Below are 26086 nucleotides of genomic sequence, written 5' to 3' on the forward strand. Positions count from 1 at the left end.
TGGACATTGACTACTTCATTGACCCTTATAGAATATGCTCAATAAACCTTTGCTATACTCTATTTATTGCAAATATCTCTTTAAATACAAACAGGATTTGGCCAGGGACCTGTTAATCTGTCACTTTTTCCTCTTTCCCACCTTTGTTTTGTCTCTGCTTCCTTCTACTATGACACGTGCACTATTTATTGAAGGCCAAGTTCTTTTGCCTCATTCCTTAACACATTTTTTCCCTTCAATAATTTATCCTGTTTCCTCAAGAAAGTTATTCTTGTAACCGTTTTCACTCTTAGACAGTAAAAAATAAATTTCCCCTCTCCTCTGGCTCTCCTGAAATTTGTTTTAAATCGATGCCTTCTGGTTACTGACCATCCTGCCATTGGGTCCACTCCTATCCTCGCCAAGCTGTCTAAACCACTTACGATTCAGAGCTCTCTATTAAATGTAAATTACTCTTTGTCTGCTTGCAGGTGCCCGTATCGGTCGCCATGATGAACCCGCAGGTGATCACCCCGCAGCAGATGCAGCAGATCCTGTCCCCTCCCCAGCTGCAAGCCCTATTGCAGCAGCAGCAGGCCGTCATGTTACAGCAGGTAAGCAGCATGCCGCACGTTATGCAGGGGGAGTGCTGTGTGAGACAGGCCCTGTGGCACCAACACTGCACTGTGCTCGGTCAGCAGCTTCTGTTTGTTCTGTAGTCATCGGGCTACATCTGCCCTCTGTGCCCTGACATCTGCTTTGCCAGAGGATTCTCCTTTAATCTGGTGGGGGTCAGTGGGACTCTCGTCGTCGCTTATCCTTATGCTGTAAGTCTGGGTCAGCTGTGGCTCTGACTTGGGAGCACTCTGCCTCACACCGGACCTCACCGCGCATAATTCCAGAGAATCCAACGGGAACGTGAGGAACGCCACACCTGTTGCAGAGCCACACACACAAAGTGCTGGAGGAGCTCAGCAGGTCAGGCAGCATCTATGGCGAGGAAGAAACAGTCAACATCTTAGGCCAAGACCCCTCATCAGAAATGGAAAAGAAGGGTGAAGAAACCAGAAAAAAATGGTGGTGGAGGGAAGGGTAAGGATTACAAGCCTGCAGGTGATAGGAGAAACCAGATGAGGAGCATGGGTGTGCTTGGGGGAGGAGCAAAGTAAAAAGCTGGGAGGTGATAGGTGGAAGGGGTAAGGGGCTGAAGAAGAAGAAGGAATCTGATAGGAAAGGGCAGTGGGCAATGAAAAATAGGAGGAGGGGCACCAGACGGAAGTGATGGACAGCTGAGGAGAAGAGAAAGGGTAAGAGGGGAGCCAGAATGGGGAATTGAAAAAGAGTAAAGGGCAGGAGGATGGAATTACTAAAAGTTAGGGATTGTCAACTATTTATTCCTCTCAATAGCAATGTCAGGAGGCCATCAATTGCTAGACAGAAACCCAGCCCTCATGTCATAGAGTCATACAATACCAGAACAAGCCCACTGGCCCATCTGTGCCAACCTATCAATCATCCACATGCACTCATCCTATAAGAATCTCACTTTATTCCTCCTGCATTCCAATCAACTTCATCCTGAATCTGCCCCTCGCCTGCAGGCTCAGGGCAACTTACAGAGACCAATTAACCCACACGTCTTGGGGACAGGGGAGGAAATGGGCGAAGCCAGGGGAAACGTACGCGGTCCCAGGTGGAACATGCAAACTCGACTCCGACAGTTCCAGGGGCCAGCATTGAACTTGGGTCACTTGAGCTGCAAAGTAGCAGCCCTGTCAGCTGCAGCTCTGTGCCAGTCAGGAGCTGGTAAGCAACACGGTGTGGCCCCTTCTTTCCCCCAGCTCCTTCCTCTTACCATCCTTCCCCTCTAACAGTGTTGTGGCAGCTTAAAGCAGCTTCTCTAGCAATAATGCTAACAAACCAGAGTCCGTGAAGTTAACCTGGGGAACCTGTACACAACAATCTCAGCTGAATACAAGTCTGGAAATGACAGAAGTGGAGAAGTTGGAGATCAATATATATCATGATAAAAAAGGAAGAAATCCTCTCCACTGAGGACAAAGAACATGTTTTGAGGAATGAAAATGTGCTGGCAAACTTCCAAATAAGATGCATTCATTAGCATTGTAGCAGGACTTAAAAAAAACAGATAAATGATGAGGACAGGATGCACAGAACAGACTTGTATATCTTAAATGTTTATGATTAAGGGGTGATCTAATTATGGTAAATAGGGCAGAGTTAAAGTATTTCTTCTGATAGGGGATTCCAGTACAAAGTGCAAGGCTGTTGTGGGTTGAATAACAGGATAGAAGCTGGGCCATTCTGGCTGATGTGAATCATGTGAAAGATGTTAATCCCCAAAAAATATGTTAGGGTGGGGAGTCAGTTGAAAATTCCCACTGTCTGCTTTATAAATTCTCTTCAGCTGCAGGATATTAAAGAATGTGGAACCGAGTTAGGTAGTTGGAGTTAAGATGTACAGCAGCCTTCATCTAATTGAATGACAGAACAGAGACAAGGGGCTGAATGGCCTTCTCCTGTTCAGCAAGTAGACTTCCTGCAAGCCGACAAGGAATCAAAATGAGAAGAGTTAATTCAGTCGGTGTTGACGCACACATGCTGCCCTGTACTTGTATAATCAGTTCCTTTCACTTTAAACGAGTCACCAATCTAAATTAATATATTTCTTGGATCCTTCTAAACATAGCAGTCATCCCAAGCAGTATTTTACAGGCTCCTCATCTACATGTCACCAGCACACAATGATCCCACAGACCCTGTAGGATTGCACTGACAGATAATTAACTTTCCACCGAGAATTTAATTGGTGTTGTCTAACGCAGAATAGCAGTGAAGTTTGCACTGTATGCTGGCTATTGTTCTGATATTAATTTTCTGATTGCTTCATCTGTAGGGATTTTTTTTTACCCTGACTGAGATCCTTTGTGTTTTCTGTCCTTTTTTTCCCCTGCCCCCTCTAACCATCCTCCCTCCCTCATTCTCTACCATCACCTCACTGCCTTTCCATTCCTTAACAGCTTCAGGAGTATTACAAGAAGCAACAGGAACAATTGCATCTACAGCTGCTAACTCAACAGCAGCAACAGCAGCAACAGCAGCACCAACAACAGCAACAACAGCAGCAGCAAACTGTCAAGCAACCAAAAGAGGTAAGCTCATCCCAGTGACTGTTGGCTGGGTGAACTGGGTGGGGAGGTGACCATTTTAACCCTTCCCCTTTCAGTTGGAAGTACTGGCACTTTCCTCGCCTGATACAACACCTGAGTGTGTGAAAGCAAATGGGGACAGATGGCTATTTGACTGTGGCAGCATCCCAATCTCATTTGCGACTGATATTATGGTATGGATTAGCTGACTGTGCTGAAACGTGCACACGTGTCTTATGAGGAAAGGTTGAGTGAGCTTGGGCTTTTTGCTTTAGATTGAAGGACGACAGGAGGCAACTTGACAGAGGTGAATAACAGTACGAGAGGTATAGATAGAGTGGAGAGCCAGCACTTTTTTCCCCCAGTGTGGTAACAGTTAATACTAAAGCACACATTAGGCAAGGGTTCCCATCCTTTTTTATATCACAGATCCCTACCATTAGCCGAGCAGTCCATGGACCTCAGGTTCGGAACCCCTGGTTTAAAGTGAGTGGAGCTAAGTTTAGGGGAGATATTGGAGGTAGGTTTATTACACAGAGAGTGATGAGTGTCTGGAATGCACTGCCAAAGTTTGTACTAGAAATACAAAAGGGACATACGAGGGGTGATTGATAAGTTTGTGGCCTAAGGTAGAAGGAGTCAATTTTAGAAAACCTAGCACATTTATTTTTCCTACATTTACACACATAGTCCAGCGGTCGAGGAGCATACAGATCCCTTCTTTGTAGAAGTTGGCGTCTTGGACCTGCAGAAGTGGTCCACAGCATGTGGTGATTGATAAGTTCATGGCCTAAGGTAGAAGGAGAGGAGTTATTAACTTCAAGCTTTCTGCACTTTCACTCAGAGTTGAACTGTACGTGCATATAACGAGAGCTGTATACTTCATCCCCTTCTATCTTAGGCCACGAACTTATCGATCACCCTTGCTGTGGACCACCTGGAGGTCCAAGACGTTCTTGTTACATGCACGTGCAGTTCAACTCTGAGTGATAATGCAGAAAGTTTGAAGTTAATAACTTATCTCCTTAGGCCACAAACTTATCAATCACCCCTGCTGTGGACCACTTCTACAAAGAAGGGATCCGTATGCTCCACAACCACTAGACTAAGTGTGTTAATGTAGGAGGGGACTATGTTGAAAAATAAATGTGCTAGGTTTTCTAAAATTGACTCCTTCTACCTTAGGCCACGAACTTATCAATCACCCCTCGTAATGCATCTGTCTTAGATAGGCATGTGGATGTAAGAAAAATACAGAGTTATGGGCTGTATAAGAGGGAAGGGTTAGAATGATTGTGGAGTAGGTTTACATAGATTGGCATAACATTGTGGGCTGAATGGCCCATACTGTGCTGTACTGTCCTACACTATGTTCTATAAAACACACACATTTTCTCATTCTTTCACCCAAGAATAACTGGTTTTGCTCTCTTAAGATTTTCTCAGCTCCCCTGATCACCGATACAACTCAGTTCAGTACTTGATAGATACTGTTTTGGATTAATAGTTCATAAGAATTCAAGCATTTCCTGAGTGGTAGGGGAAAAGTTATCTGTGCATGACTTCTTTAATGTGGGGGTAACTATTGCACAAACTAGCTAACACATGGACTTCACAGAACACAAAGCACTGCTTTAGCTTCGTAGCAACATGATACAGAGTCAATGTTTGGTTCAACATCTTGGATATGCAAAGGTTAGGCCATCAATGTGGTAAATCTTTATAAAATGGTGGCTAAACATCAGTTAGAAGTTTCCTTATGAGTACCATGCTTTTGGAAAGGTTAAGAATTATCGAGGGCTGGCAGAAGAATTTATTGGAATGGTACCAGGGATGGGATACCTCAGTTGTGTGGAGAGTAGAGAATACAGGAATATTCCTTCTACTGCTTAGAATGTTAAGAGAAGATTTGATAGACAAGTTTAATATTAAGCATGGTATTGATTGAGTAAATAAAGACCAATTTTTGGCAGTTGTAGAAAGGTTTACCGCGTACAACCACACAAACAAAGGCGATACAAGGAACATACTTTTATAATATCATTTGTCATGATGTGAAATGCTTTGGTTGATGGGCCAAGTTGCCTCCTACTGAACAGTAATATTCATGATTCAATCATCTGTTTCACTATCAGCAACAAATCTTGACATCCATGCATGAACCAGTTCCTGATGGTAGTTATATACAGCTCTCCGAACAGTAGCCAAGATGTAGCCTACAAATTACAATGGGAGATAGGAAAGGCACGTCAGAAGGGCAATGTTACCATAGTCATGGATTGGGTATTGTGTAATGAACCGGATTTGATTAGGGAGCTTAAGGTAAAGGAACTTTTGGTAGGCAATGATCAAAATATGATAGAAATCACCCTGCAATTTGAGAAAGAGAAGCTTAAGTCAGATACATCAACATTACAGCAAAGGTAATTACAGAGGCATGAGGGAGGAGTAGGCCAAAGTTGTTTGGAAGAGGACACTAGCAAGGGTGATAGCAGAGCAGTAATGACTGGAGTTTCTGGGAGCAATTTAGAAGGTGCAGGATAGATACATCCCAAAGAAGAAGTATTCTAAAGGCAAGATGACACAACCATGGCTGATGAAGGAGGTCAAAGCCAACATAAATAGCAAAGAGAAGGCACATAATAGATTAATGGGAAGGAAGAGGATTGGGAAACTTTTAAAAACCAACAGAAGGCAACTAAAAAAGCCATAAGGGGGGAAAAGGATGAAAAAAGAGGACAAGCTAGCCCATAATATCAAAGTGGACACCAAAGGTTGATTCACATATATCAAGAGTGAAAGAGAGGTAGGAGTAGATAATGGACTGCTGGAAATTGATGCTGGAGAGGTAGAAAAGGCAGACAAGGAAATGGCGAACCAACTGAATAAGTATTTTGCATCAGTCTTTGCTGTGGAAGACACTAGCAATATTCCAGAAGTTCGAGAGTGTCAGCAGGCAGAAGTGAGTGCAGGTGCTATTACTAGACAGAAGGTGCTTGGGTGGCTGAAAGGATTGAAGGTAGATAAGTCACTTGGACCAGATGGCTCACACTCTAGGGTTCTGAAAGAGGTAGCTAAAGAGATTGTGGAGATGTTAGTAATGATTGCTAGATTCTGGAATGGTTCCAGAGGACAAGAAAATTGGAAATGTCACTCCACACTTCAAGAAGGGAGAGGCAAAAGGAGCAAAATTTTAGGCCAGTTAGCCTGGCCTCAGTGGTTGGGAAGTTGTTAGAGTCAATTGTTAACGATGAAGTCCCAGGGTATTTGGAGGCACATGATAAAAAAGACCAATGTTAGCATGATTTCCTTAAAGGAAAATTTTGTCTGATACACCTGTTAGAATTATTTGAGGAATTATCTGATTGGCTGCTAGTGACTAGTGCAGCTCTGCAGGGGTCAGTGTTGGGATTACAGTGTTGTACATCATGCATTTGGATGACGGAATTGATGGCTTTGTGGCCAAGTTTGTGGATGATATGAACATGGGTGGAGGGGCAGATAGTGTTGAGGAATCAGGGAGCCTGCCGAAGGACTTGGACAGATTAGGAGAATGGGCAAAGAGGTGGCAGGTGGAATACATTGTAGGGAAGTGTGTGATCATGCACTTTGATAGAAGGAATGAAAGCATAGTCTATTTTCTAAATGGGGAGAAAATTCAAAAATCCAAGGTGCAAAGGGATTTGGGAGTCCATATACAGGATTTCCTAAAAGCTTATTAGCAGGTTGAGTCAGTGGTGAGGAAGGGAATTGCTATATTATCATTTATTTCGAGAGGACTGGACTATAAAAGCAAGGATGTAATGCTGAAGCTTTATAAGGTACTAGTGAGACCTCAATTGTAGTATTGTGGGCCCCTTATTTAAGAAAGGATGTGCTGACATTGGAGAGGGTTCAAAGGAGGTTACCGAGAATGATTCCGGGAATGAAAGGCTTATTGTATGAGGAGCAATTGATGGCTTTAGGCCTTTACTCGTTGGAATTTAGAAGAATGAGGGGAGATCGTATTGAAACCTATGGAATTTTGAAAAGCCTAGATAGAGTAGATGTGGAGAGAACATTTCCTTTGGTGGGAGAATCTATTACCCGAGGGCACAGCCACAGAATAGAGGGATGTCCATTTTGAATGGAGATTAGGAGGAAATTCCTTAACAAGAGGATGGTGTATCTGTGTGACAGGTGGCTATGGAGGCCAGGTCATTGAATGTATTTAAGGCAGATGTTGATAGGTTCTTGATTAGTCAGGTTGTGATAGGTTTTGGGGTAAAGGCAGGAGAATGGGGTTTGTGAGAGAAATGGGTCAGCCATGATGAAATGGCGAAGCAGACTTAATGGGCCAAATGGCCTAATTCTGCTCCTATGTCTTATGTTTCTGTCTGGTCTAATAAGCCCACAACAGTAATGGGCCTTTCCCTCAACCAGACATTAATCCCATGACAAATGAGCATTTCTTAGATGATGAGATTGGATGCAAGAGATTTAGGAGTTTAATTGGGTCATGGAGTTGAAAATTAAAAGAATTGCCTGTGGGAAACCAAAAATTTAAAGATGCTTTTGTGCAAGTATTACTAGAACATATTACAGTGACAGCATTACACTGTATCTAACCCTTACAATTTGTGACTTGGGATTGTTTGATGGAACAGTGTCTACATTGCAAGGATTTTATCCCATATTGTAGCTGACCTAGGACTGTTTAATACATGTGGCTGCATAAAATGTGAAAACTTTGGAGTCACCACTGTGAACATTTCAAACTTTGATGAGAACAAAATTTACAAAGCCAAAATTAGAAAAAGATTCAAAGAATTTTTTTTGCGTAGGATGAATAACTATTCAAAGATTTCCCGAGTCTGGCCCACGACCCTCACGGTCAGATGCTTGTGTTCACACCTGTCTGTTAAAATGTGTAATGGCTTCCAGATTGCAGAAGTATTCCTATTCTTGGTTCTGTGTGAGGAGCTGGTCCTCTGCACTATGGTTGTGCACGTGCCATCTGGTGCAGATCCATGGGTGTATTCTAGGCACACACCAGGTCAGCCCTGGGAGATGTGAGCAGAGTGTTTGCTGCTCATATTGTGTATACACCTGAGAGTAGTACAGTGCATATGAGCAAAGGAAAATGGGCCATTAATGAGGACAATATGCCTGCTTACTTCTGATAGGTGGAATGGTCAACATCAAGAGCTTTAGAGGCCTCACACAATTTCTGCTGAAATTATAGCAATGCCAAGGGGTTAGTAGGTAAATGGAAGTTTAGAATCCAACACAGGGTTAGGGTGAAATGAATTTTCAGTGTCACTACAACTTTAATTGAGGCAATGCAATTCAAAATTGTTAGTATAAAAACAGAAAAATATCCAAAAACAGAAAATGCTGTAAGGTCATCACTCTGAAGCATTAAATCCATCAATCCATAGATGATCCTTGATACACTTAGACTACTAGAGGTTTGTGTTTCTATTTCATATTTCCAATATCTGTGTAATTTTGCTTTGGTCTGAAATGTTGATGATTGATTCTAAGTTGGTATTCAGAAGAAATAGGAGAATGAATCGGACAAAAGGCTCCCAAGCCTGATCTGCCATTCAATAAGACGGTGGCTGAACCTTCATGTCATTTCCAATTTTTCTGCACAAATCCCTTGATTCCCCTAGTGCATGGAAATCTGTCTAGAATGACAGAGCGCTCACTGCCCTCTGGGGTGGAGAAGTCTGAAAATTCACAATCCACAGTAGAAAAATAAATCTCCTTTTCTCAATCCTGTATGTCCAGGCACTCACTTTGAGACTCTGACCACTAATTTTAGTTTTCCCAGTTTGTCCAGCCCAGTTTTAATGAGATCACATCTTAATCTTTTAACTCCAGAGATTAAAAGTCCTTTCTACAAATCTCCCCACAAGGAATCACCCCTATCAACACAGGAATCAATCTCGTGCATTTCATGTCCTCTAAGGCAAAGATTTCTGACTAGAAATTCACTCCCCAGATGGTAGCCCTGAACGCACCAATAGTAGCTCAGCCCATTGGAATGAATTTTAGAGGCAGAGTACAATACTCAATTGATACTATACAGCAAACTTGGTCCTGCTGATCCTGGGGGATAAATTTTTCGACAATCTTTCCTTTGGCACTGAGACCAAATGGGTAAAAAAGACTCCAGGTGCAGTCTCAAATAAGTAAGTGCAGTAAGATTGCTTGCTTTATATTCCAGCATTATTCCAGTAATGGTTAAGTGCCATTTACTTCCCCATTGCTTGCTGTACTTAAATGCTAACTCAGTAATTAATACATAAAGATGGCCTTTGAAGAGCAAGATTTGTTAATCCCTATTTTTATTTAAATTTCCTTTTTCCATTCTTCCAATCAAAGTAGTTAATTTCACACATTCTATTTCACCACCTTTTTATCCAAAGATTTAGAATGCCTGTGTTACAACTCTTTGTATCCTTTTCACAGCTTACTTTACATGTAATTTGTACCATGAACAATCTTGAATATATTACCCACAATTTACTCATCTAAGCATAGATAGAAGTTGCTAGTAGCTGCATCAATCTTTGAGATGCTTCCCTAGTCACTTGTCATTTTGTAAATAATCACTTTATTCCTACTCTGCTTCATGTCAATTAACTTGTTCACAACCCATGTCTAAAAATTATATGCAACCGCTCAAGCCAGGAGTTCCCAACCTGGGGTCCATGGACCTCTCAGTTAGTAGTAGGGATCCATAGCATGTAAAAGGTTGGGAACCCCAGTCTTAAGCTCTGATCTTGTATAAAAGCAGTAGCAGCAAAGTACAGTAGTGTAGTGGTCAGCACAGCCACCTGGGTTCAATTCCCACCACTGCCTGTTAGGAGTTCATACATTCTCTGGGTGCTCCGGTTTCCTCCCACTGTCCAAATCTGTTCCAGCTGGTACATTAGTTGGTCATTGTAAATTGTTCTGTGATTAGATTGGGTCTAAATTGGGGGATTGCTGGGCATCTTGACTTAAAGGGCCAGAAGGGTCTATTCCGCATGCTCTCTCAATAAATAAATAAAAGAAAACCTTGTGTGTTTTTTCCACCATTGAAATATAAAAGTCCAGATATAGAACATGCACAGGCTATCTTTTGAGCCAGTTACGGTCATAAAACTCCAATAGGTATAAATTGTTTCTTTCCTGCCTTTAACTCCCCTCACTTAGCAAATGAGAACCAACTCACTTTGGTTAAAGGGACCTGTGTGTTGGTTAAGTGGAATGATTGAGGTCTTGAATGATTATCATCAAGTTTATGTTTCACACTAATATTAAAACAGCTGCTTTGATGTCACATCAGAGGTTTTTTCTTTGACAGGTTTGGGCTTTTATGTTACAAATTTGTTTTCCATTTTACTCTAATGGTACATAGTGAAAATTACTTAAAGGTTCTTTTTATGCTTGTAGGAAATAGGGGCAGAACTGACTAGACAGACCCTTGAGGTTTCTTTGTTATTCAATAAGATTTCTTACCTTGCCTCCATTTTTTTTTTACCCTGTCACATAATTCTTTAATTTCTTTAGTGTCCAAAATGCTTTGTCAATATTTGGTTGCCCAATAATGGTCCTAGTTCTGATAAGCATTTTCTTAGCTCCCCCGTCCCAAGAAAGACAAACAGAACTAAATTTACCTGCTACTTCTACCTTGAGTTGAATTGTGATCACAGTTTGTCTGGTTTTTTTACTGTTGGCATTCGTAAGTCTTTGCTAATGTACGGATTTTTGGAAGGTCCTATTGTATTTCTTTTTTCCTGATAATACTTGCAAGAAAATGAATCTCAAGGTAGAGTATGGTGATATATACACTCATTGGCCACTTTATTAGGTACAGGGGGTACCTAATAAAGTGGCCACTGAGTGTATGTTCGGGGTCTTCTGTTACTGTAGACCATCCACTTCAACATTCGACATGTTATGCCCACCACTGTTATAACATGTGTTTATTTGAGTTACTGTTACCTTCTTGTCAGCTTGAACCATTGTGGCGATTCTCCTCTGACTTCTCTCATTAACAAGGTGTTTTTGCCCATAGAACTGCCGCTCACTGTATTTTTTTTTTGTTTATCACATACCCCATAAACTCTGGAGACTGTTGTGCGTGAAATACCAGCAGATCAGCTTTCTCAGACCACCCCGTCTGGCACCAACGACCATTCCACTATCAAAGCCACTTAAGTCACATTTCTTCCCCATTCTGATATTTGGTCTGAACAACAATTGGATCTCTTGACCAATGCTTTTATACATGAAGTTGCTGTCACATGATAGGCAGGTTAGATATTTGCATTAACAAGCAGATGTACCTAACAACGAGGTCACTGAGTGTGCATACTTCGATAATAAATTTATCTTCGCTTTGGCTTTGGTTACATTGCGAATTTAGAGTCAGAATAATATAATTTGGTAGACACTGGCACAGTGGTTTGTAGATATTGTTCAGCATGATAAGAATCCAGTTAGTGACATCACTTGAGTCAGGCCTAGTCTTTGTGGACTGTAATTGAGTACTGCAGTTTGTTGTGGTTCTTCTCAGATGAAGAGTGGGGTGGGGTGAACATCAGCTTTGATTCCTCCTCCTCCTGACCAATAGTCAGAACATTAGAAAGGTTTTGACAAGAACAAGCCATTCGGCCAAACAAAGCTTGCCAAATTCCTATTCACATAGTGTGTTGAAATAACTATCGGGTTTAGATTTGAAAGTCTCTAAGATACTACTGGCAACTATACAACTAGGTTGTTTGTTCTGTGTGTCCACAACCTACTGTGTAAAGAAATGCTTCCTGACATTAGTCGGAAATCTCTCTTTAACCAGTCTCCACCTGTGGCCCCGTGTCCTCGTTGATGGATTAATTCTGAAGTAGCAGCTGGCATCCACCTTACTTATACCCTTACTGATTTTGAACACTTCTATCATGTCTCCTCACACTCTATGTCTACTTAGGCTAAAAATATTAAATTCTTTCCATCTTTCTCCATAGCTCATACCCTGCAGACGTGGAATGAGTCTAGTCAAGGGCGACTAGACTCTGAACTCTCTCTAGTGCCTTCATATCCTTCACACAATATGGAGACCAAAACCACACAGAGTATTTAAACTGTGGCCTCACAAGCACATTATACAGCTTAAGGGCAATTGTGGCCTCTCTGGACTTGAACTTCACTGAGCACATTATAACCATATAACAATTACAGCACGGAAGCAGGCCATCTTGACCCTCCTAGTCCGACCTGACTCTTACTCTCACCTAGTCCCACTGGCCCGCACTCAGCCCATAACCCTCCATTCCTTTCCTGTCCATATACCTATCCAATTTTACTTTAAATGACAATACCGAACTTGCCTCTACCACTTCTACTGGAAGCTCGTTCCACACAGCTACCACTCTCTGAGTAAAGAAATTCCCCCTCGTGTTACCCTTAAACTTTTGCCCCCTAACTCTCAAATCACGTCCTCTTGTTTGAATCTCCCCTACTCTCAATGGAAAAAGCCTATCCACGTCAACTCGATCTATCCCCCTCATTATTTTAAATACCTCTATCAAGTCCCCCCTCAACCTTCTACGCTCCAAAGAATAAAGACCTAACTTGTTCAGCCTTTCCCTGTAACTTAGGTGCTGAAACCCAGGTAACATTCTAGTAAATCTCCTCTGTACTCTCTCTATTTTGTTGATATCTTTCCTATAATTCGGTGACCAGAACTGTACACAATACTCCAAATTTGGCCTCACCAATGCCTTGTACAATTTTAACATTACATCCCAACTCCTATACTCAATGCTCTGATTTATAAAGGCCAGCATACCAAAAGCTTTCTTCACCACCCTAGATCACTCTGTTCTACGTTATATAGCCCAACATTATATTCACCTTCCTAATCACTTCTGTGCATTGTCTAGTTGTTGATAGTGATGTCCACCAGAACACACAAATCCTTCTCATACAGTGCATTTTCTAGCTCAAGACCCTCCATTGTACATTTATATCTAATATTTTGACTTCCTATACATAGTATTTTACATTTACTTACATTAAATTTCTTACATTAAATTTATCCGCCCACATCTGGATTTTGTTTAGATTTAACGGTATTGATTCTGCTGCCTGAATATTATCAGCTCGTTCCCCTAATTTTATGTCATCTACAAACTTTACTAGTTAATTTGTTATGTGCTTATTCAGATCATTATCCAAAACAGTAGCAGTCCCAAAACTGATCCCTGTGGAACCCCACTTATAACATCATCTATGTATGAAAACTCACTATTTTCTGTCTTAGTGCCAATTCTGCACCCATTCGCACAACCTACCCTGAGTCCCTACCTCCTGTAATTTGATTCTTAACCTCTTGTGGGGTACCTTGTCAAAAGCCTTCTGAAAGTCCAAGTAAATTATATCAACCAATCTTCATTATCATAAATTTTAGTTGCCTCTTCATAGAACTCTACATATTAGTAAACCATGATTTCCCCTTTCTGAACTCATGCTGGCTATCTGCAAGCATGCCTGTTCTTATCAGCTGCTTTTCCATCTCATTCTTTATTCATGTTTGCATGATCTTACCTATGATACGTTAAGCTTACTAGTCTATAGTTACCAGGGTCTGTGTGGTAACCCATCTTATATATGGGGACAATTTTAACCCGTTTCCAGTCCTTAGGGATTTCACCAAACTTCACTGACTTTTGAAAAATACATGTTAGGAGTTTGTATACATAGTCACAACCTTCTTTAAGTACCCTTGGTTATATGTTGTCCGGCCCCAGAGATTTATTAACTTTCAGCCTTTTCAGCTGAAGCAGGACCTCACTTTCTAAGATTTCTAAGTCACTTGAAACAACCTTATTTTTCTCCACACTTACTGACATATTGCTAACATCTTTGCAGGTGACTACTTCATTAAAATATAAGTTAAGAGTATCTGCTATGTCCTCCTCTGCGTAATTTATCACCCCACTACTATTCCTAATACACTTAACTTCCTCCTTGACTTTCCTTTCACTACTAAAGTATTGAAAAAAATCTCTTGGGGTCAATCTTAGCATTATCAGCAATATCCTTCTTAACCTGTCTTTTGACAATCCTAATTCCTTCTTGACTATAGCTCTCATATTTTCGTATCCCCTACCGTTAACATCACCACCATTTTTTCTGTTTTCTTTTACAGCTGTCTTTTCTTCAATTTTTTTAATGTATGTCTTTATTCATCCATGTAGTTGATCTACAATTTTTATGGCTTCTCCCAACTGTGGATACGAACATTTCCTGCACTGCATGAATTACCTCTTTAAATCGACCCCATTGTTCTTCAACTGACTCAACGGCAAACGGTTCCTTCCAGTTTACCTTCTGAAGTCTTTGCTGCATCTGCACAAACTTTGCCTTTCTGAAATTCAAAAGTTAATGGCTTTGGTTTTTACTGATATGTTCCCCCGATAAACCTCGAAACTAACAATGTTACGATGGCTTGTTCCTGAAGGCTCAACAACTTCGTACTCAAAATTCTATCCTGATTGTTCCAGAATATCAAATCTAGACAGGCCTCCCCTATTGTTGGTGCATTAATGTACTGCGTCAAAAAAAAACTTTCCTCTGATCCGTTAGTCATTGGGTTCTCCCACTAAATATTTGGGAAATTAAAGTCTCCCAGAACTATATCATCACCCGCAGAATTGCTTTGCTAATATTCTGATGCTGGAAATCCACACCGGAAATATTCACGCCAGAAATATTCTGTGCAGACAAGATGAATAGAAACACGACCCATTCACTAACTTTTTCAATTCAGTTTTGTCATTTAACTATTGCTGGGAAATTTGACTTTAAGCCCTTTCTCAATTCCTTGAGAGTTCATCTAAGTGGCTCATTGGGTCACTCATTGAGCTGTACAGCACAGAAACAGGCCTTGCCACTCACTGCTGACCAATTTGCCAATCTATACTGTGCCCACTTGCCTGTATTAATTCCATGTCCTTCTAGGCCCTGCTCATTCAAGATGCCTCTTAAATGTTGTTATTCTCCCTTCCTCCTCCGCCTTCTCTCACAGTCCATTCTACTATGACTCGTGGTGTGGAAAATTCACTCTCCACAACACCCATAAATCTGCTCTCTCTCAATTTAAACCTTGCCACGGGGAACAGACACTGGCTACCTACCTAATCTATGCTTCTCATAATTTTATATGTCATCTCTCAGCCTCCTTCATGCCAAGGGAAAAAGCTTATCCAATCTTTCTTGATAACTCAAGCCCTCCAACCCAATCAACATCCTTGTGAATCTTTTCCGCACCCTCTCTAACTTTATTCTTCCCCTGAAGAGCAGTGACTGGAAGTGCACACGGTGTGGCCCAATTAGTGTTTTGCACAGTTATAACATAAGGTCCCAGCTTTTGTGCTCAATGCCAAGGCTGTACTCATGGGTAGAATTGTCTTCAAGGGAATTGAAGATCCATTCAAGAGACAAAAGCAGTGCAAACCAGATAGAATCTGCATTGTCAGAATTATTGCCCTTTGAATGTAAAACCAAATATATGTGTGTGTTGTTATATGTATATATATATATATATATATATATGTTATATGTAAAGGGTCCCATATGGCACCGAAAGTGAAGTTTTCCTATGTATATAAGACCATAAACTATAGGAGCAGAATTAGACTGTTCGACCCATCATGTTTTTTCCGCTGTCCGATAGTGATTGATATAAGACCATAGGATATAGGAGCAGAAGTAGGCCATTTGGCCCCTTGAGTCTGCTCCACCATTCAGTCACGAGCTGATCCAATTCTCCCAGTCATCCCCACTCCACTGCCACGTCCCCATACCCTTTGATGCCCTGGCTAATCAAGAACCTATCTACCTCTGCCTTAAATGCACCCAATGACTTGGCCTCCACAGCTGCTCGAGTCAACAAATTCCACAGATTTACCACCCTCTGACTAAAGTAATTTCTCCGCATCTCTGTTCTAAATGGACGTCCTTCAATCCTGAAGTCATGCCCTCTTGGCCTAGAAGAGGACCCAACTTCATCCCAATTTTTCTGCCTTCTCCCCATAAACTTTGATGCCAAATTATTAATATATAGCGTGAAAAATAGCTGACGCAACAGCAACATCCACTTACTCCCCTTTGCTTATCCTGCCCATTATTTCATAGAAGAATTCGAGCAGATTTATCAAGCAAGGTTTTCTATTCAGGAAACAATGCCGACTTCTGCCAAATTTATGGTATGCCTCCAAGCACCCTGAAACCTCATCTTTAATAAAGGACTCTAACATCTGGCCAACCATTGAAGTCAGGCTAATTGTCCTATTGTCTTTTGCCTCCCTCCTTTCCTAAAGAGTTGAGTGACATTTGTAATTTTCCATCCTTTGGAAAAATTCCAGAAACCAGTAATTTTTGATATATCACAACTAATGCATCTACAATCTCTTTAGCTACCTCTTTCTTGAAGAATTGAGTGACATTTGCAATTTTCCAGTCCTCTGGAACCATTCCAGAATCTAGAGATTCTTAAAAGATCATTACTAATGCCTCTACTATCTTTTTAGCAACCTCATTCAGAACCCTGGTGTGTAATCCATCTGTTTCAGGTGACTTAACAACCTTTAGGCCTCTCAGCTTCCCAAGCACCTTCTCCTTAGTAATGGTGACTGCACTCACTTCTGCTCCTGACATTCTCCAATTTCTGGCATGCTTTAGGTCACTTCCACCATAAAGATCAACACAAAATACTTATTCCAGTTCGTCCTCCATATCTTTGTACCCATATCTACGTCTCCAGTGTCATTTTCCAGTGGTCTGATGTCCACTCTTGCCTCTCTTTTTCTCTGTATGTATCTGAAAAACTCTCATTATATTATTAGTTATCTTACCTTCATATTTAATAGTTTATCTCCTTATTGTTGTTTTTAGTTGTGTTCTGTTGGTTTATAAAACCTTCCCACTCTTCCAACCTCCCACTAATTCTTGCTATATTATACTCCCACGCTTTTGCTTTATGCTGTCTTCGACTTCCCTTGTCAGCCCTGGTTGCCTCAACCTTCCTTTAGAATCTTTGAGATGAACCAATCATACATCCTTCAAATTGCTTCTTTAAAACTCCAGCCATTGCTGCTCCACCATCATCCCTGCTAGAGTCCTCTTCCAGTCAACTTTGGCCAGCCTCCTTTCTCTTGTCTCAGTAGTTCCCTGTACTCAACAGTAATAACAAGATCCATTCCTCTGTAATAGCCTCCAACCTGATGGCATGAATATTGATACAAACACAAGGAAATCTGCAGATGCTGGAAATTCAAGCAACACACACAAAATGCTGGTGGAACACAGCAGGCCAGGCAGCATCTATAGGAAGAAGTACAGTCGACGAAGTGTCTTGACCCGAAACGTCTTCTTCCTATGGGTGCTACCTGGCCTGCTGCATTCCACCAGCATTTTGTGTGTGTGGCATGAATATTGATTTCTCCTTCTGGTAAAAAAAAATTCCCTCCCCTCCCCTTCTCTTCTATTCGTCATTCTGGCCTCTTACTTATTCTGTCCTGCCTATCACCTATCTCCCCTTCAGTACCCTCCTCCTTTCCTTTCTCCAATGGTCCACTCTCTTCTCCTTTCATATTCCTTCTTCTCCAGTCCTTTATCTTTCCTACCCACCTGGCTTCACCCATCACCTTCTAGCTATCCTCCTTCCCCTCTCCCATTTTTTTAAATTCTGGCATCTCCTTCCTTCCTTTTCAGTCCCAAAATGTCAACCGTTCATTCATTTCCATAGGTGTTGCTTGACCTGCTGAGTTCCTCCAGCATTTTGGCTGTGTGTTGCTTTGCATTTCCAGCATCCGCAGACTTCCTTGTGTTTATAAAATACAGATTACTATTTTAATGTTTGTTGAACCCCGCAGTTTGTAGTTGACAGCGATATTTCACTGCAACTATGATTTCACTCCAGAAAGTATTTTATTGGCTGCAAAATGCTTTAAGGTGTCTCCTGGCTGTGAACTTATGATCCCTGGATAACCAGGCCTGTAATCAGAAATGTTCTCTCCCAGTGGTTCAGCCTGCAGATTCATATTCTCAAAGTTCTCACAAGAAGATGAACCACTTGGGCGACTGAAAAGGAAGTTCCTGGCACCTGTGGAATTATCACAAGAGCCAGTAGCTTCAGGAGAGGAAGGAAAAACATTGAAAAACAAGTGGTGTGTTTCAGAGGGTTAAAGTTGACGTTTAAACAGCAGGTCTGACGCCAAGTTCTGAGTCACTCAGGACCCAGATTTAATGAACTGCCGCTGTCAGTCTTGTACGATACACAGAAACTTGGGTTGATGTGCTCATAAATCAACCTGACAAGCCTGTTACCCCGCTAGCTTTAGTCACTGAACTGCATCTAATGTAAACAGAATACAGACAAAACGTGTTAAAGGAGTGAAGCCCATCAGCGAACACCCAGCATCTTCAAATGTATTACACACCCTCCAAGGAAATGGCCTTGACCCCTTTCCTTCTCCTGGGAATTCCTGTCTGTGCTGGTTTATAAGCAGTTTGGCCACATTGCAGATTTGGATCAAGAACCATTTCCTTACTTTTTCAGCTTCTAAAGATCTCATCTGCCAGGGTGATACAGCCCATATTTCATTGAGTACATCAAAGAGGTGTTTATCATTCCTCCCAGTACTGAACTCTGCAGTATCCTTTATCACTGTAACATTTCTGGACCTTATCACTTAATACTGTGCAAGTTCTCTGCTGCCATTTCAGGCTGATATCTTTGACAGCTTTTGATTTACCTCGGAGAGTTTATGGTTATTGAAAGGAGTGGGTGATTGCAGAGCGTAAGTTGAAGTAGGCCAGATTTTTTTTTTAAAACTTTCTTTATTGCATGTGAATTTTATTAGCCTTAGGGTGAGGGATGTTATTGAGTTTCAGGCACCCAAACATCAAACATTTCCAGGGCAACTATAGGATGGATTAACTGCAGAGTGAAGTCCAGTTTACACTGGGCAATCAAAGATTCATGGGATAGCCGTATCATAGATTGAGTGTAGCGCATAGCTCCCTCTACGCTAATCCATTAAACACTCCCACGACAAGTAGAGCATGGATTAGATAGAGAGTAAAGCCCCCCCCCATTCTATCCCATCATACACTCCCAGAATAAGCACCATTATCAAGGACCCCCATTATCCAGGCCATGCTCTCTTCTTGGTGCTGCTAACAGGAAGGAGGTACATGAGCCTCAGGTCCCACACCACCTGGTTCAGGAATAGTTATTTCCCCTCAACCATCAGCTCTTGAACCAGAGGGGATAAACTTACTCAGCCAGCACTGAAATAATTTCACAATCTATGGACTCACTTTCAAGGACTCTACAACTCATGTGCTTGATATTTATTGCTCACTTATTCATTATTATTCTTCTGTTTATCTTTCTCTCCTTTTGTATTTTCACAGTTTGTTGTCTTTTGAATGGCAGCAGGAAAATGAATCGTAGGGTAGTATATGACGATATTTATGTACTTTGATAATAAATTTACTTTGAACAGTGAACTTTGACACACAGCCTTAGAGAGAAGAAATTGTGGATGCTGAAGTCCAGAGTGAAAAAAAGCACAAACTATTCCGAGACCCCAGCGTGTAAACAACATCTATGGAGGCAAGGTCCTACATCAGGACTGAGACAGTAGATGGACAACAGACTGCACATTGAAGTGAGAGGAAGGGGAGAGGGTGGGGGGCGGCAGACAGAGATTGTTAGGTGATAGGTGGAACCAAGTAACAGAGGGATGACGGGCAGATGGAGCCAGGTGGGGGAGGGGATATGAAAGATTAACCAAGACAGAAGAAACCCAGATGGATGAGTGATATCCAGATGAACTAAGTAGGGGAGGATAATGAGATTAGATGACAGAAGAAGGGAGAGGGGAAGGAAAAAATGGAAATATGAACAAAGGAAGGCAGAATCTAGTGGAATGGTGAGAGCGGGAAAAGAATACAGGGGGGTGGAAAATTCAATGTCCGTCAAGCCCTCTCTGCATCATCCTATCAAACACCCCCAGGATAAATATAGCACAGGTTAAAGAGATAGTAAGGCTCCTTCTGCACTATCCTAACAAAAGCTCCCAGAGCAGATACCTCAGAGTCAGTCAGAGAAAAGAACTTCCTCCGAACTGTTCTATCGAACTCTTCAAGCAGGTACTACTTTGATACAGAATAAAACTCCCTCAGATCTATTGTATCAAACAACCCAAGCACCGTTTCAACGTGAGTTAAAGGACAGAGGCTCACAATGTCAAAGCGCCACCAAGCACTTAGTTAATGCTGCCGCAATTAAACGAACATTTTATTTGTAACATAACCTGTTATTAAGCAGGTACAGCCATTGCAAGGGTTCAGAAGGGAGGACCGCAGTATAGGGTTCTTCTGCTTCTGGCCAGCTTGGGGTGAGGATGACTCCTCAGTTAATGTACTAGTGAGCCACAGGAATTTAAACACCCCTATTGGTTTTAAGGAATGTATTAGAGCACAACTTAAAGCGTTGACTATGAATGTGAAAATGAAAAGCAGTACACGGTTTGTTCTTGTAAATGTATATTTTTATGTGCATAAATTTTATTTTGATATGTTAAAAAACATTATTAAGCAGTAAGTATGAGACCTCTAATGAGAAATGACGTGCCCACGGTAAGCTGAAAATATCTGTGTTCCCAATCAGTTCCACCATAGATTCCAGCGAGTCTGGCAATCTATTAGGAAAGATTAGTGCCGGGTGTAAGGAGCAGCATCCGAATGTGAAAGGGCAGCAACGTTGGTTGCTAGCCTGTGCTATCTGGTAGATCTAGGGAGGGGCCATCTTCTTCTCCTGCCACACCTTGGCTGGCCTTCAAGCAAAGCCTGGTTTCATCACTCAAACCCTGCTCCAAGTGGGAAACAGTGTCTTCCTGGAAAAGTCGAACAGTGCCGAGGAGTTCAGTCTTAATATTTCACCAGGAAATCACACTGGTTGTTTATTGGTCAGTTATCAGCACCTAAACATCTGTACACTGGGTGTCAATCACACAAACAGCAAGAGGCTTTATTCCTTTAAAGAGCTATTTGACTATAGCCTTTTGCATATGTTTACCCTTCAATGCTTGTTGATACAAGAACAACCCCATTGGTTTGGTAATGCTAAACGGTGGAGTTGCCAGCTAAAACTGATTCCTTTGAGCCTTTCTCTAAGATTATGCCAGCCGGTGGTGTAGGAGAATCTACTCCGGACTCCGAGGCGAGTGGTCCTGGGTTCGAATCTGACCGGCTCCTTGCACGCTTTCCATCTGTGCTGGGTTGAGCATCGAGCTAGCAACTCGGCCTCATAAAAATCAGACAAGTGCTAAAGAAATGGGAAGGTTGCCGCCCAGTGCTCCACAAGACGCAGAGAGGAACTACAGCAATTTCTTTAAGATTAACTAACTGACAACCCTTCATAAGCCAGGAAGACACGGGAGGAGAAGCATAAAGTCATCCAGTTCAGAGTCAACACCCAACAGTAGAAGGAGACCTCCTGGAGGTATTAATTTCATCTTTAAATGAAAAGAGTTTAGTATTAGGTCACTGCCTTGCTCATAAATGTCCCACATCAGTGCACCCTTGTTCAGCACTGTGCTGTCTTCACGTTACTTTTCAATCAAGACTCTTGATAGTTGGATTGAAGGAGCTGGAGAAGTGAAAGAGCCAAACAATATAAAGTCACACTTGGTGTAATTCACCGGATACCTGAAGTGGAAAGGGTGGCTTTGTTCAGTTCTCGATTTCCACAGAGCCCAGCGTGGAGATTTCTTACTAATGTATGTTAGTGCAGGGACTCATTGGTAATATATTCATATTTAATACATTCAGATAAGACGTGTCAGAGCTGTGACAGGGTTCAAGCAGCTGGCTGTGCCTTGGTATCCTGGTTTACTAACACATCGCTGGGGACTATGTTAATAGGCCGCAGAGGGCTGCTCGTTAGTGAAGCCATCACCACAAAAGCAGAACCTCACAAAAAAAAAATCTGTACGTCCTTAGTTTAAAATGTATGAAAGCTTGAATCCTGTATTCATAAAAAATAATGCTGACAAGCCATTAGGAGGTTTTATGCGGAGAATAATGAACAGTAGTTTTGGTACGATTAAGGGACAATCAGGAAACTAGTCTGGTGTCCCCACCAGGTCAAGGAACAGGAAGAGGAACTGCAAACAGCAGCAACTCTACGGATTGGAATGTTTCTTTGTGTTTTCATAGGTGGGAAGGGATGGGGGAAAGGGGAGGTTAGGGACAGGGAGGAGAGAGAAAGGGTCCTTTACTGATTCACATGTGGGGTCTCCAGCTTCACATTCTAACTCTCCCTTCCTTCTCTGCCATACCTGTGCAACCCTCTTGAAACTGTTTTTATGCAGTGACGTACATCTGAGCTGTGGCCACTGGTGTAATATCAAAAGTCAAAATCAAAGTAAATTTATTTATCAATGTACTTACCATATCCATTCCATATACAACCTTGAAATGCATTCTTCAGGCAATTACAGGAAAATAAAGAAATGCAACAGAATTCATGAAAAACTATACACAATTAAGGACCAGCAAACAACCAATGTGCAAAATAAGACAAATTGTGCAAATAAAGAAAAATAATACTGAGAACATGAGCTGTAGAGTCCTTGAAAGCGAGACTGTAGGTTGTGGAATCAGCTTAGAGTTGTGGTGAGTAAAGTTATCCACGCCAGTTCAGGAGCCTGATAGTTGAAGGGTAATACCTGTACCTGAACCTCGAGGTATGGGGTCTGAGGCTTCAGTTCCTCCTGTCTGATGGTAGTACAGTAAAGAGAGCATGGCGTGGACGGTGGGCATCCTTGATGATGGATGCTGCTTTCTTGTGGCAGTTCTCCTTGTAAATGTGCTCAGTGGCGGGGAGGGCTTTGCCTGGGATGGACTGAGCTACCATCACCACTTTTCCATTCATGGGCATTGGTGTTTCCATATCAAGTTGTGATGCAACCAGTTAGGATACTCTCCACTGTGCACATAAATGTTTGTCAAAGTTGTAGGTGGCAAGCTGAATCTACGCAAACGTCTAGGCAAGTAGAGGTGCTGCCATGCCTTGTTTGTTTCCATTGATAACAGTGAGAAAATCTATTTTTGAATTGCTGTAAAATGGATCAAATACAGGTCTGATTACCAAGCTGGAAGTCCACCTCAATCCTCACCTCATTGCACTTCTCCCAAAAGATGGTGTTAAGATCTTTTTTTTTAACATGCATGAGAGTGCAAACAACAACTCCATCGAATATCCCATTCATTCCATTCAGAAGATGCCACCTAGGACAACGCATTGCTCTATCAGTGGTGTCTCAGTGTGTCCCCAGTAGGATGGGGAAGGAGTGTGAAAGGAATGCATGAATTTGGATCACGCATTTCCTGGTCCCGGCTTCTCTCTGCTCGGGCTCAGCTTGCTTCACTTCCACCTGAAGTTCTAGGTCGATGGGCTGGGAGAACCGACGACTGTTCAGTCATACCTGAGCCATCCTGGATGATATTCCTGCACTGAGCTGTGCATTTCCCAACCTTCTCTGTGCAAAATATTGGTGACAGAAAATAATTGGATAACAGAGACCTTGAGATGTTCACTGTCTCTAACCGTTGACTTGGAACATAAAACATTACAGCACAGCGCAGACTCTTTAGCCCACAATGTAGTGTCGAGCTTTTAACCTACTCTGAGATCAATCTAACTCTTCCCTCCGATAGAACAGAGAACATTACAGCGCACTATTGGCCCCTCAGCCCGTGATGAATGTCTTGAACGGGCATGAACTCATTTACACCATCCCAAGCCCTTCAGTGTGGGAAGAGTTAAACATAGGTATTGAGCTTAATCCTAAATAACGTTACTGCAGTTTTGTGTTAGCATTGTGTCTACAAGCCACAATCTGACAGACTAGTGGATCATTATACAATCTAACGTCATACTATCCCCCACAGATAAGAGACCTTTATTCAATTTATCTTAGACAATATCAGCCAAGGTGAGAGCTGGTGAGATCGAAGGAGGTTTTATGATTGCTACCCAGTGACACACTATTTGAAAGTCCACAAACATGGTTCAGCTATGATGCCTTCTGTGGTGTGATCGTCAACAACGCTGACCTCGAAAAGGAAGGAGAAACCAAATTACTGCAGGGTAAAAGTGGACACAGCACTGGTGCTGTAGGCACCTTTAAGAGGGGAGATGCATGTGCTTTGCTTCTGATGTTTGCCTGCCACTGGAATTCAGTCTCTGATGGCTTCTTTCTCTCTTCAAACTGCAGCAGCTGGGAAGCAAACAGCTTGCCTTCCAGCAGCAGATTCTTCAAATGCAACAGCTTCAACAGCAGCATCTTCTGAACCTTCAACGGCAGGGCCTCGTGACACTGCAGCCTGGGCAGCCCACTGTCCCCCTACAGACCCTGGCACAAGGTAAGACTCAGACTCCCTCACACCACTTACCCGTGCTCAGTCGGCCACAAGGTAAACAGAAAACAGGCATGAAAGGGACCCGAGGCCCAGTTCAACGCTAATCATTTTTATCTTTCCCACACTCACATCAGCCCACCCCCCGCCCCACACCCGGGATTCTACCTCTCACTTGAACCCCCATGCCACAACCTCCCTGACCCGCTACTGTCAGGAAGGAGGCACAGAAGCATCAGGTCTAGGATTGCCAGACTGGGTAACAGCTTCTTCCCTCAGGCCGTGGGCGTAATAACTACCCTGCCACCACCGAGATCCCGTCACTAGGACAACGAGCTGTTTACTGTTTACTTGTGCTGCACACTGCATGCATTTTGAAATATATATTTTGAAGTTATTTATGGTAATAGTTCAGTTTATGGGCTGTGTGTGATATGTGTTTTGTGAGTGCACTGTGGTCTGGAGGAATGTTGCTTTGCTTGGGTGTGCATATGTACAGTCAGATGACAACAAATAAATTTGAACTCACACTTGATCTGCGGACCAGTAACCCACCAACGTTTGTAGCAGGAAACAGGAGCGTCCGGAGGGAACCGGCACAATCACATGCCAACTGCAGATAGGCAGTGCCAGAGATCAGGACTTGGGTGGGACTACAGCCAGAGGTCATGGGTTAAGAAGGGGAACATGAGGGGAAACTTCTTCACTCAGTGTGTGGAATGAGCTGCCAGCACAAGTGGTGCATGCGAGCTTGATTTCAACACTTAAGAGAAATCTGCATAGGTACATGAATAGTAGGGATATGGAGGGCTATGGTCCCAGTGCAGGCCAATGGGAGTAGGCTGTTTAAATGGTTTTGGCATGGACTAGATGGGCCAAAGGGCCCATTTCTGTGCTGTACTTCTCTATGACACTATGACTCCACTTGAATCCCTGGAGCTGTCACGAAGCAGTTCTATGATCTGTACCACCATTTCCTGGGTTTAGTTTAGTGCACACAGGGATATATAGAGTTTTGTGGCTTTATTTTATTCTGATTTCAATGCTGTAGATAAGAAAGAGCAGATATATATTCTGATAGTTTTCTACAGTACAACTAAATGGCTGTAAATTATTCATGGACAGGCAAATGGCTTTCCCAATGCCTGACTTTACAAGGTTTGATTTCCATAGTTAGGAACTTTACTGACTTTAATTGGAGTCCTTGGTAATTGTTGGAAATGACAGCAGTTTCGGGGACTATAGCGCTAAGTCCAGGTCAGAGGTTGGAATGCTTACACTTCCGTCCTTCCAATCCCGAGCAAAAGTTAACGTCACATGATTGCACCTATATAGGCAGACTTGGCAAAAAGGATCCTAGTTTCCAGGAGAGCCAACTTTCGGCCTGCAACAGCAGATTCCTGAAACAGAAACTCTGTTCTGGGAGGCGGAAACAGCAAAGCCCAAGTCCCTGAGGAAGAGCA

General features: G+C 42.3%; 1 protein-coding gene across 2 annotated transcripts in view; it reads left to right on the forward strand.

The window, feature by feature from the left end:
* Window positions 1–26086, forward strand: part of foxp4 (forkhead box P4) — a 395709-nt gene that overhangs the window by 285622 nt on the left and 84001 nt on the right. For both annotated transcript variants that reach the window (XM_073030525.1, XM_073030526.1), the window contains exons 4-6: window positions 471–593; window positions 3021–3152; window positions 24482–24629. In XM_073030525.1, coding sequence (XP_072886626.1) covers window positions 471–593; window positions 3021–3152; window positions 24482–24629 — 403 coding nt within the window. The remainder of the gene's footprint in view (window positions 1–470; window positions 594–3020; window positions 3153–24481; window positions 24630–26086) is intronic.

This window comes from Hemitrygon akajei, chromosome 27 (assembly GCF_048418815.1).
Source record: "Hemitrygon akajei chromosome 27, sHemAka1.3, whole genome shotgun sequence".
Lineage (NCBI taxonomy): Eukaryota > Metazoa > Chordata > Chondrichthyes > Myliobatiformes > Dasyatidae > Hemitrygon > Hemitrygon akajei.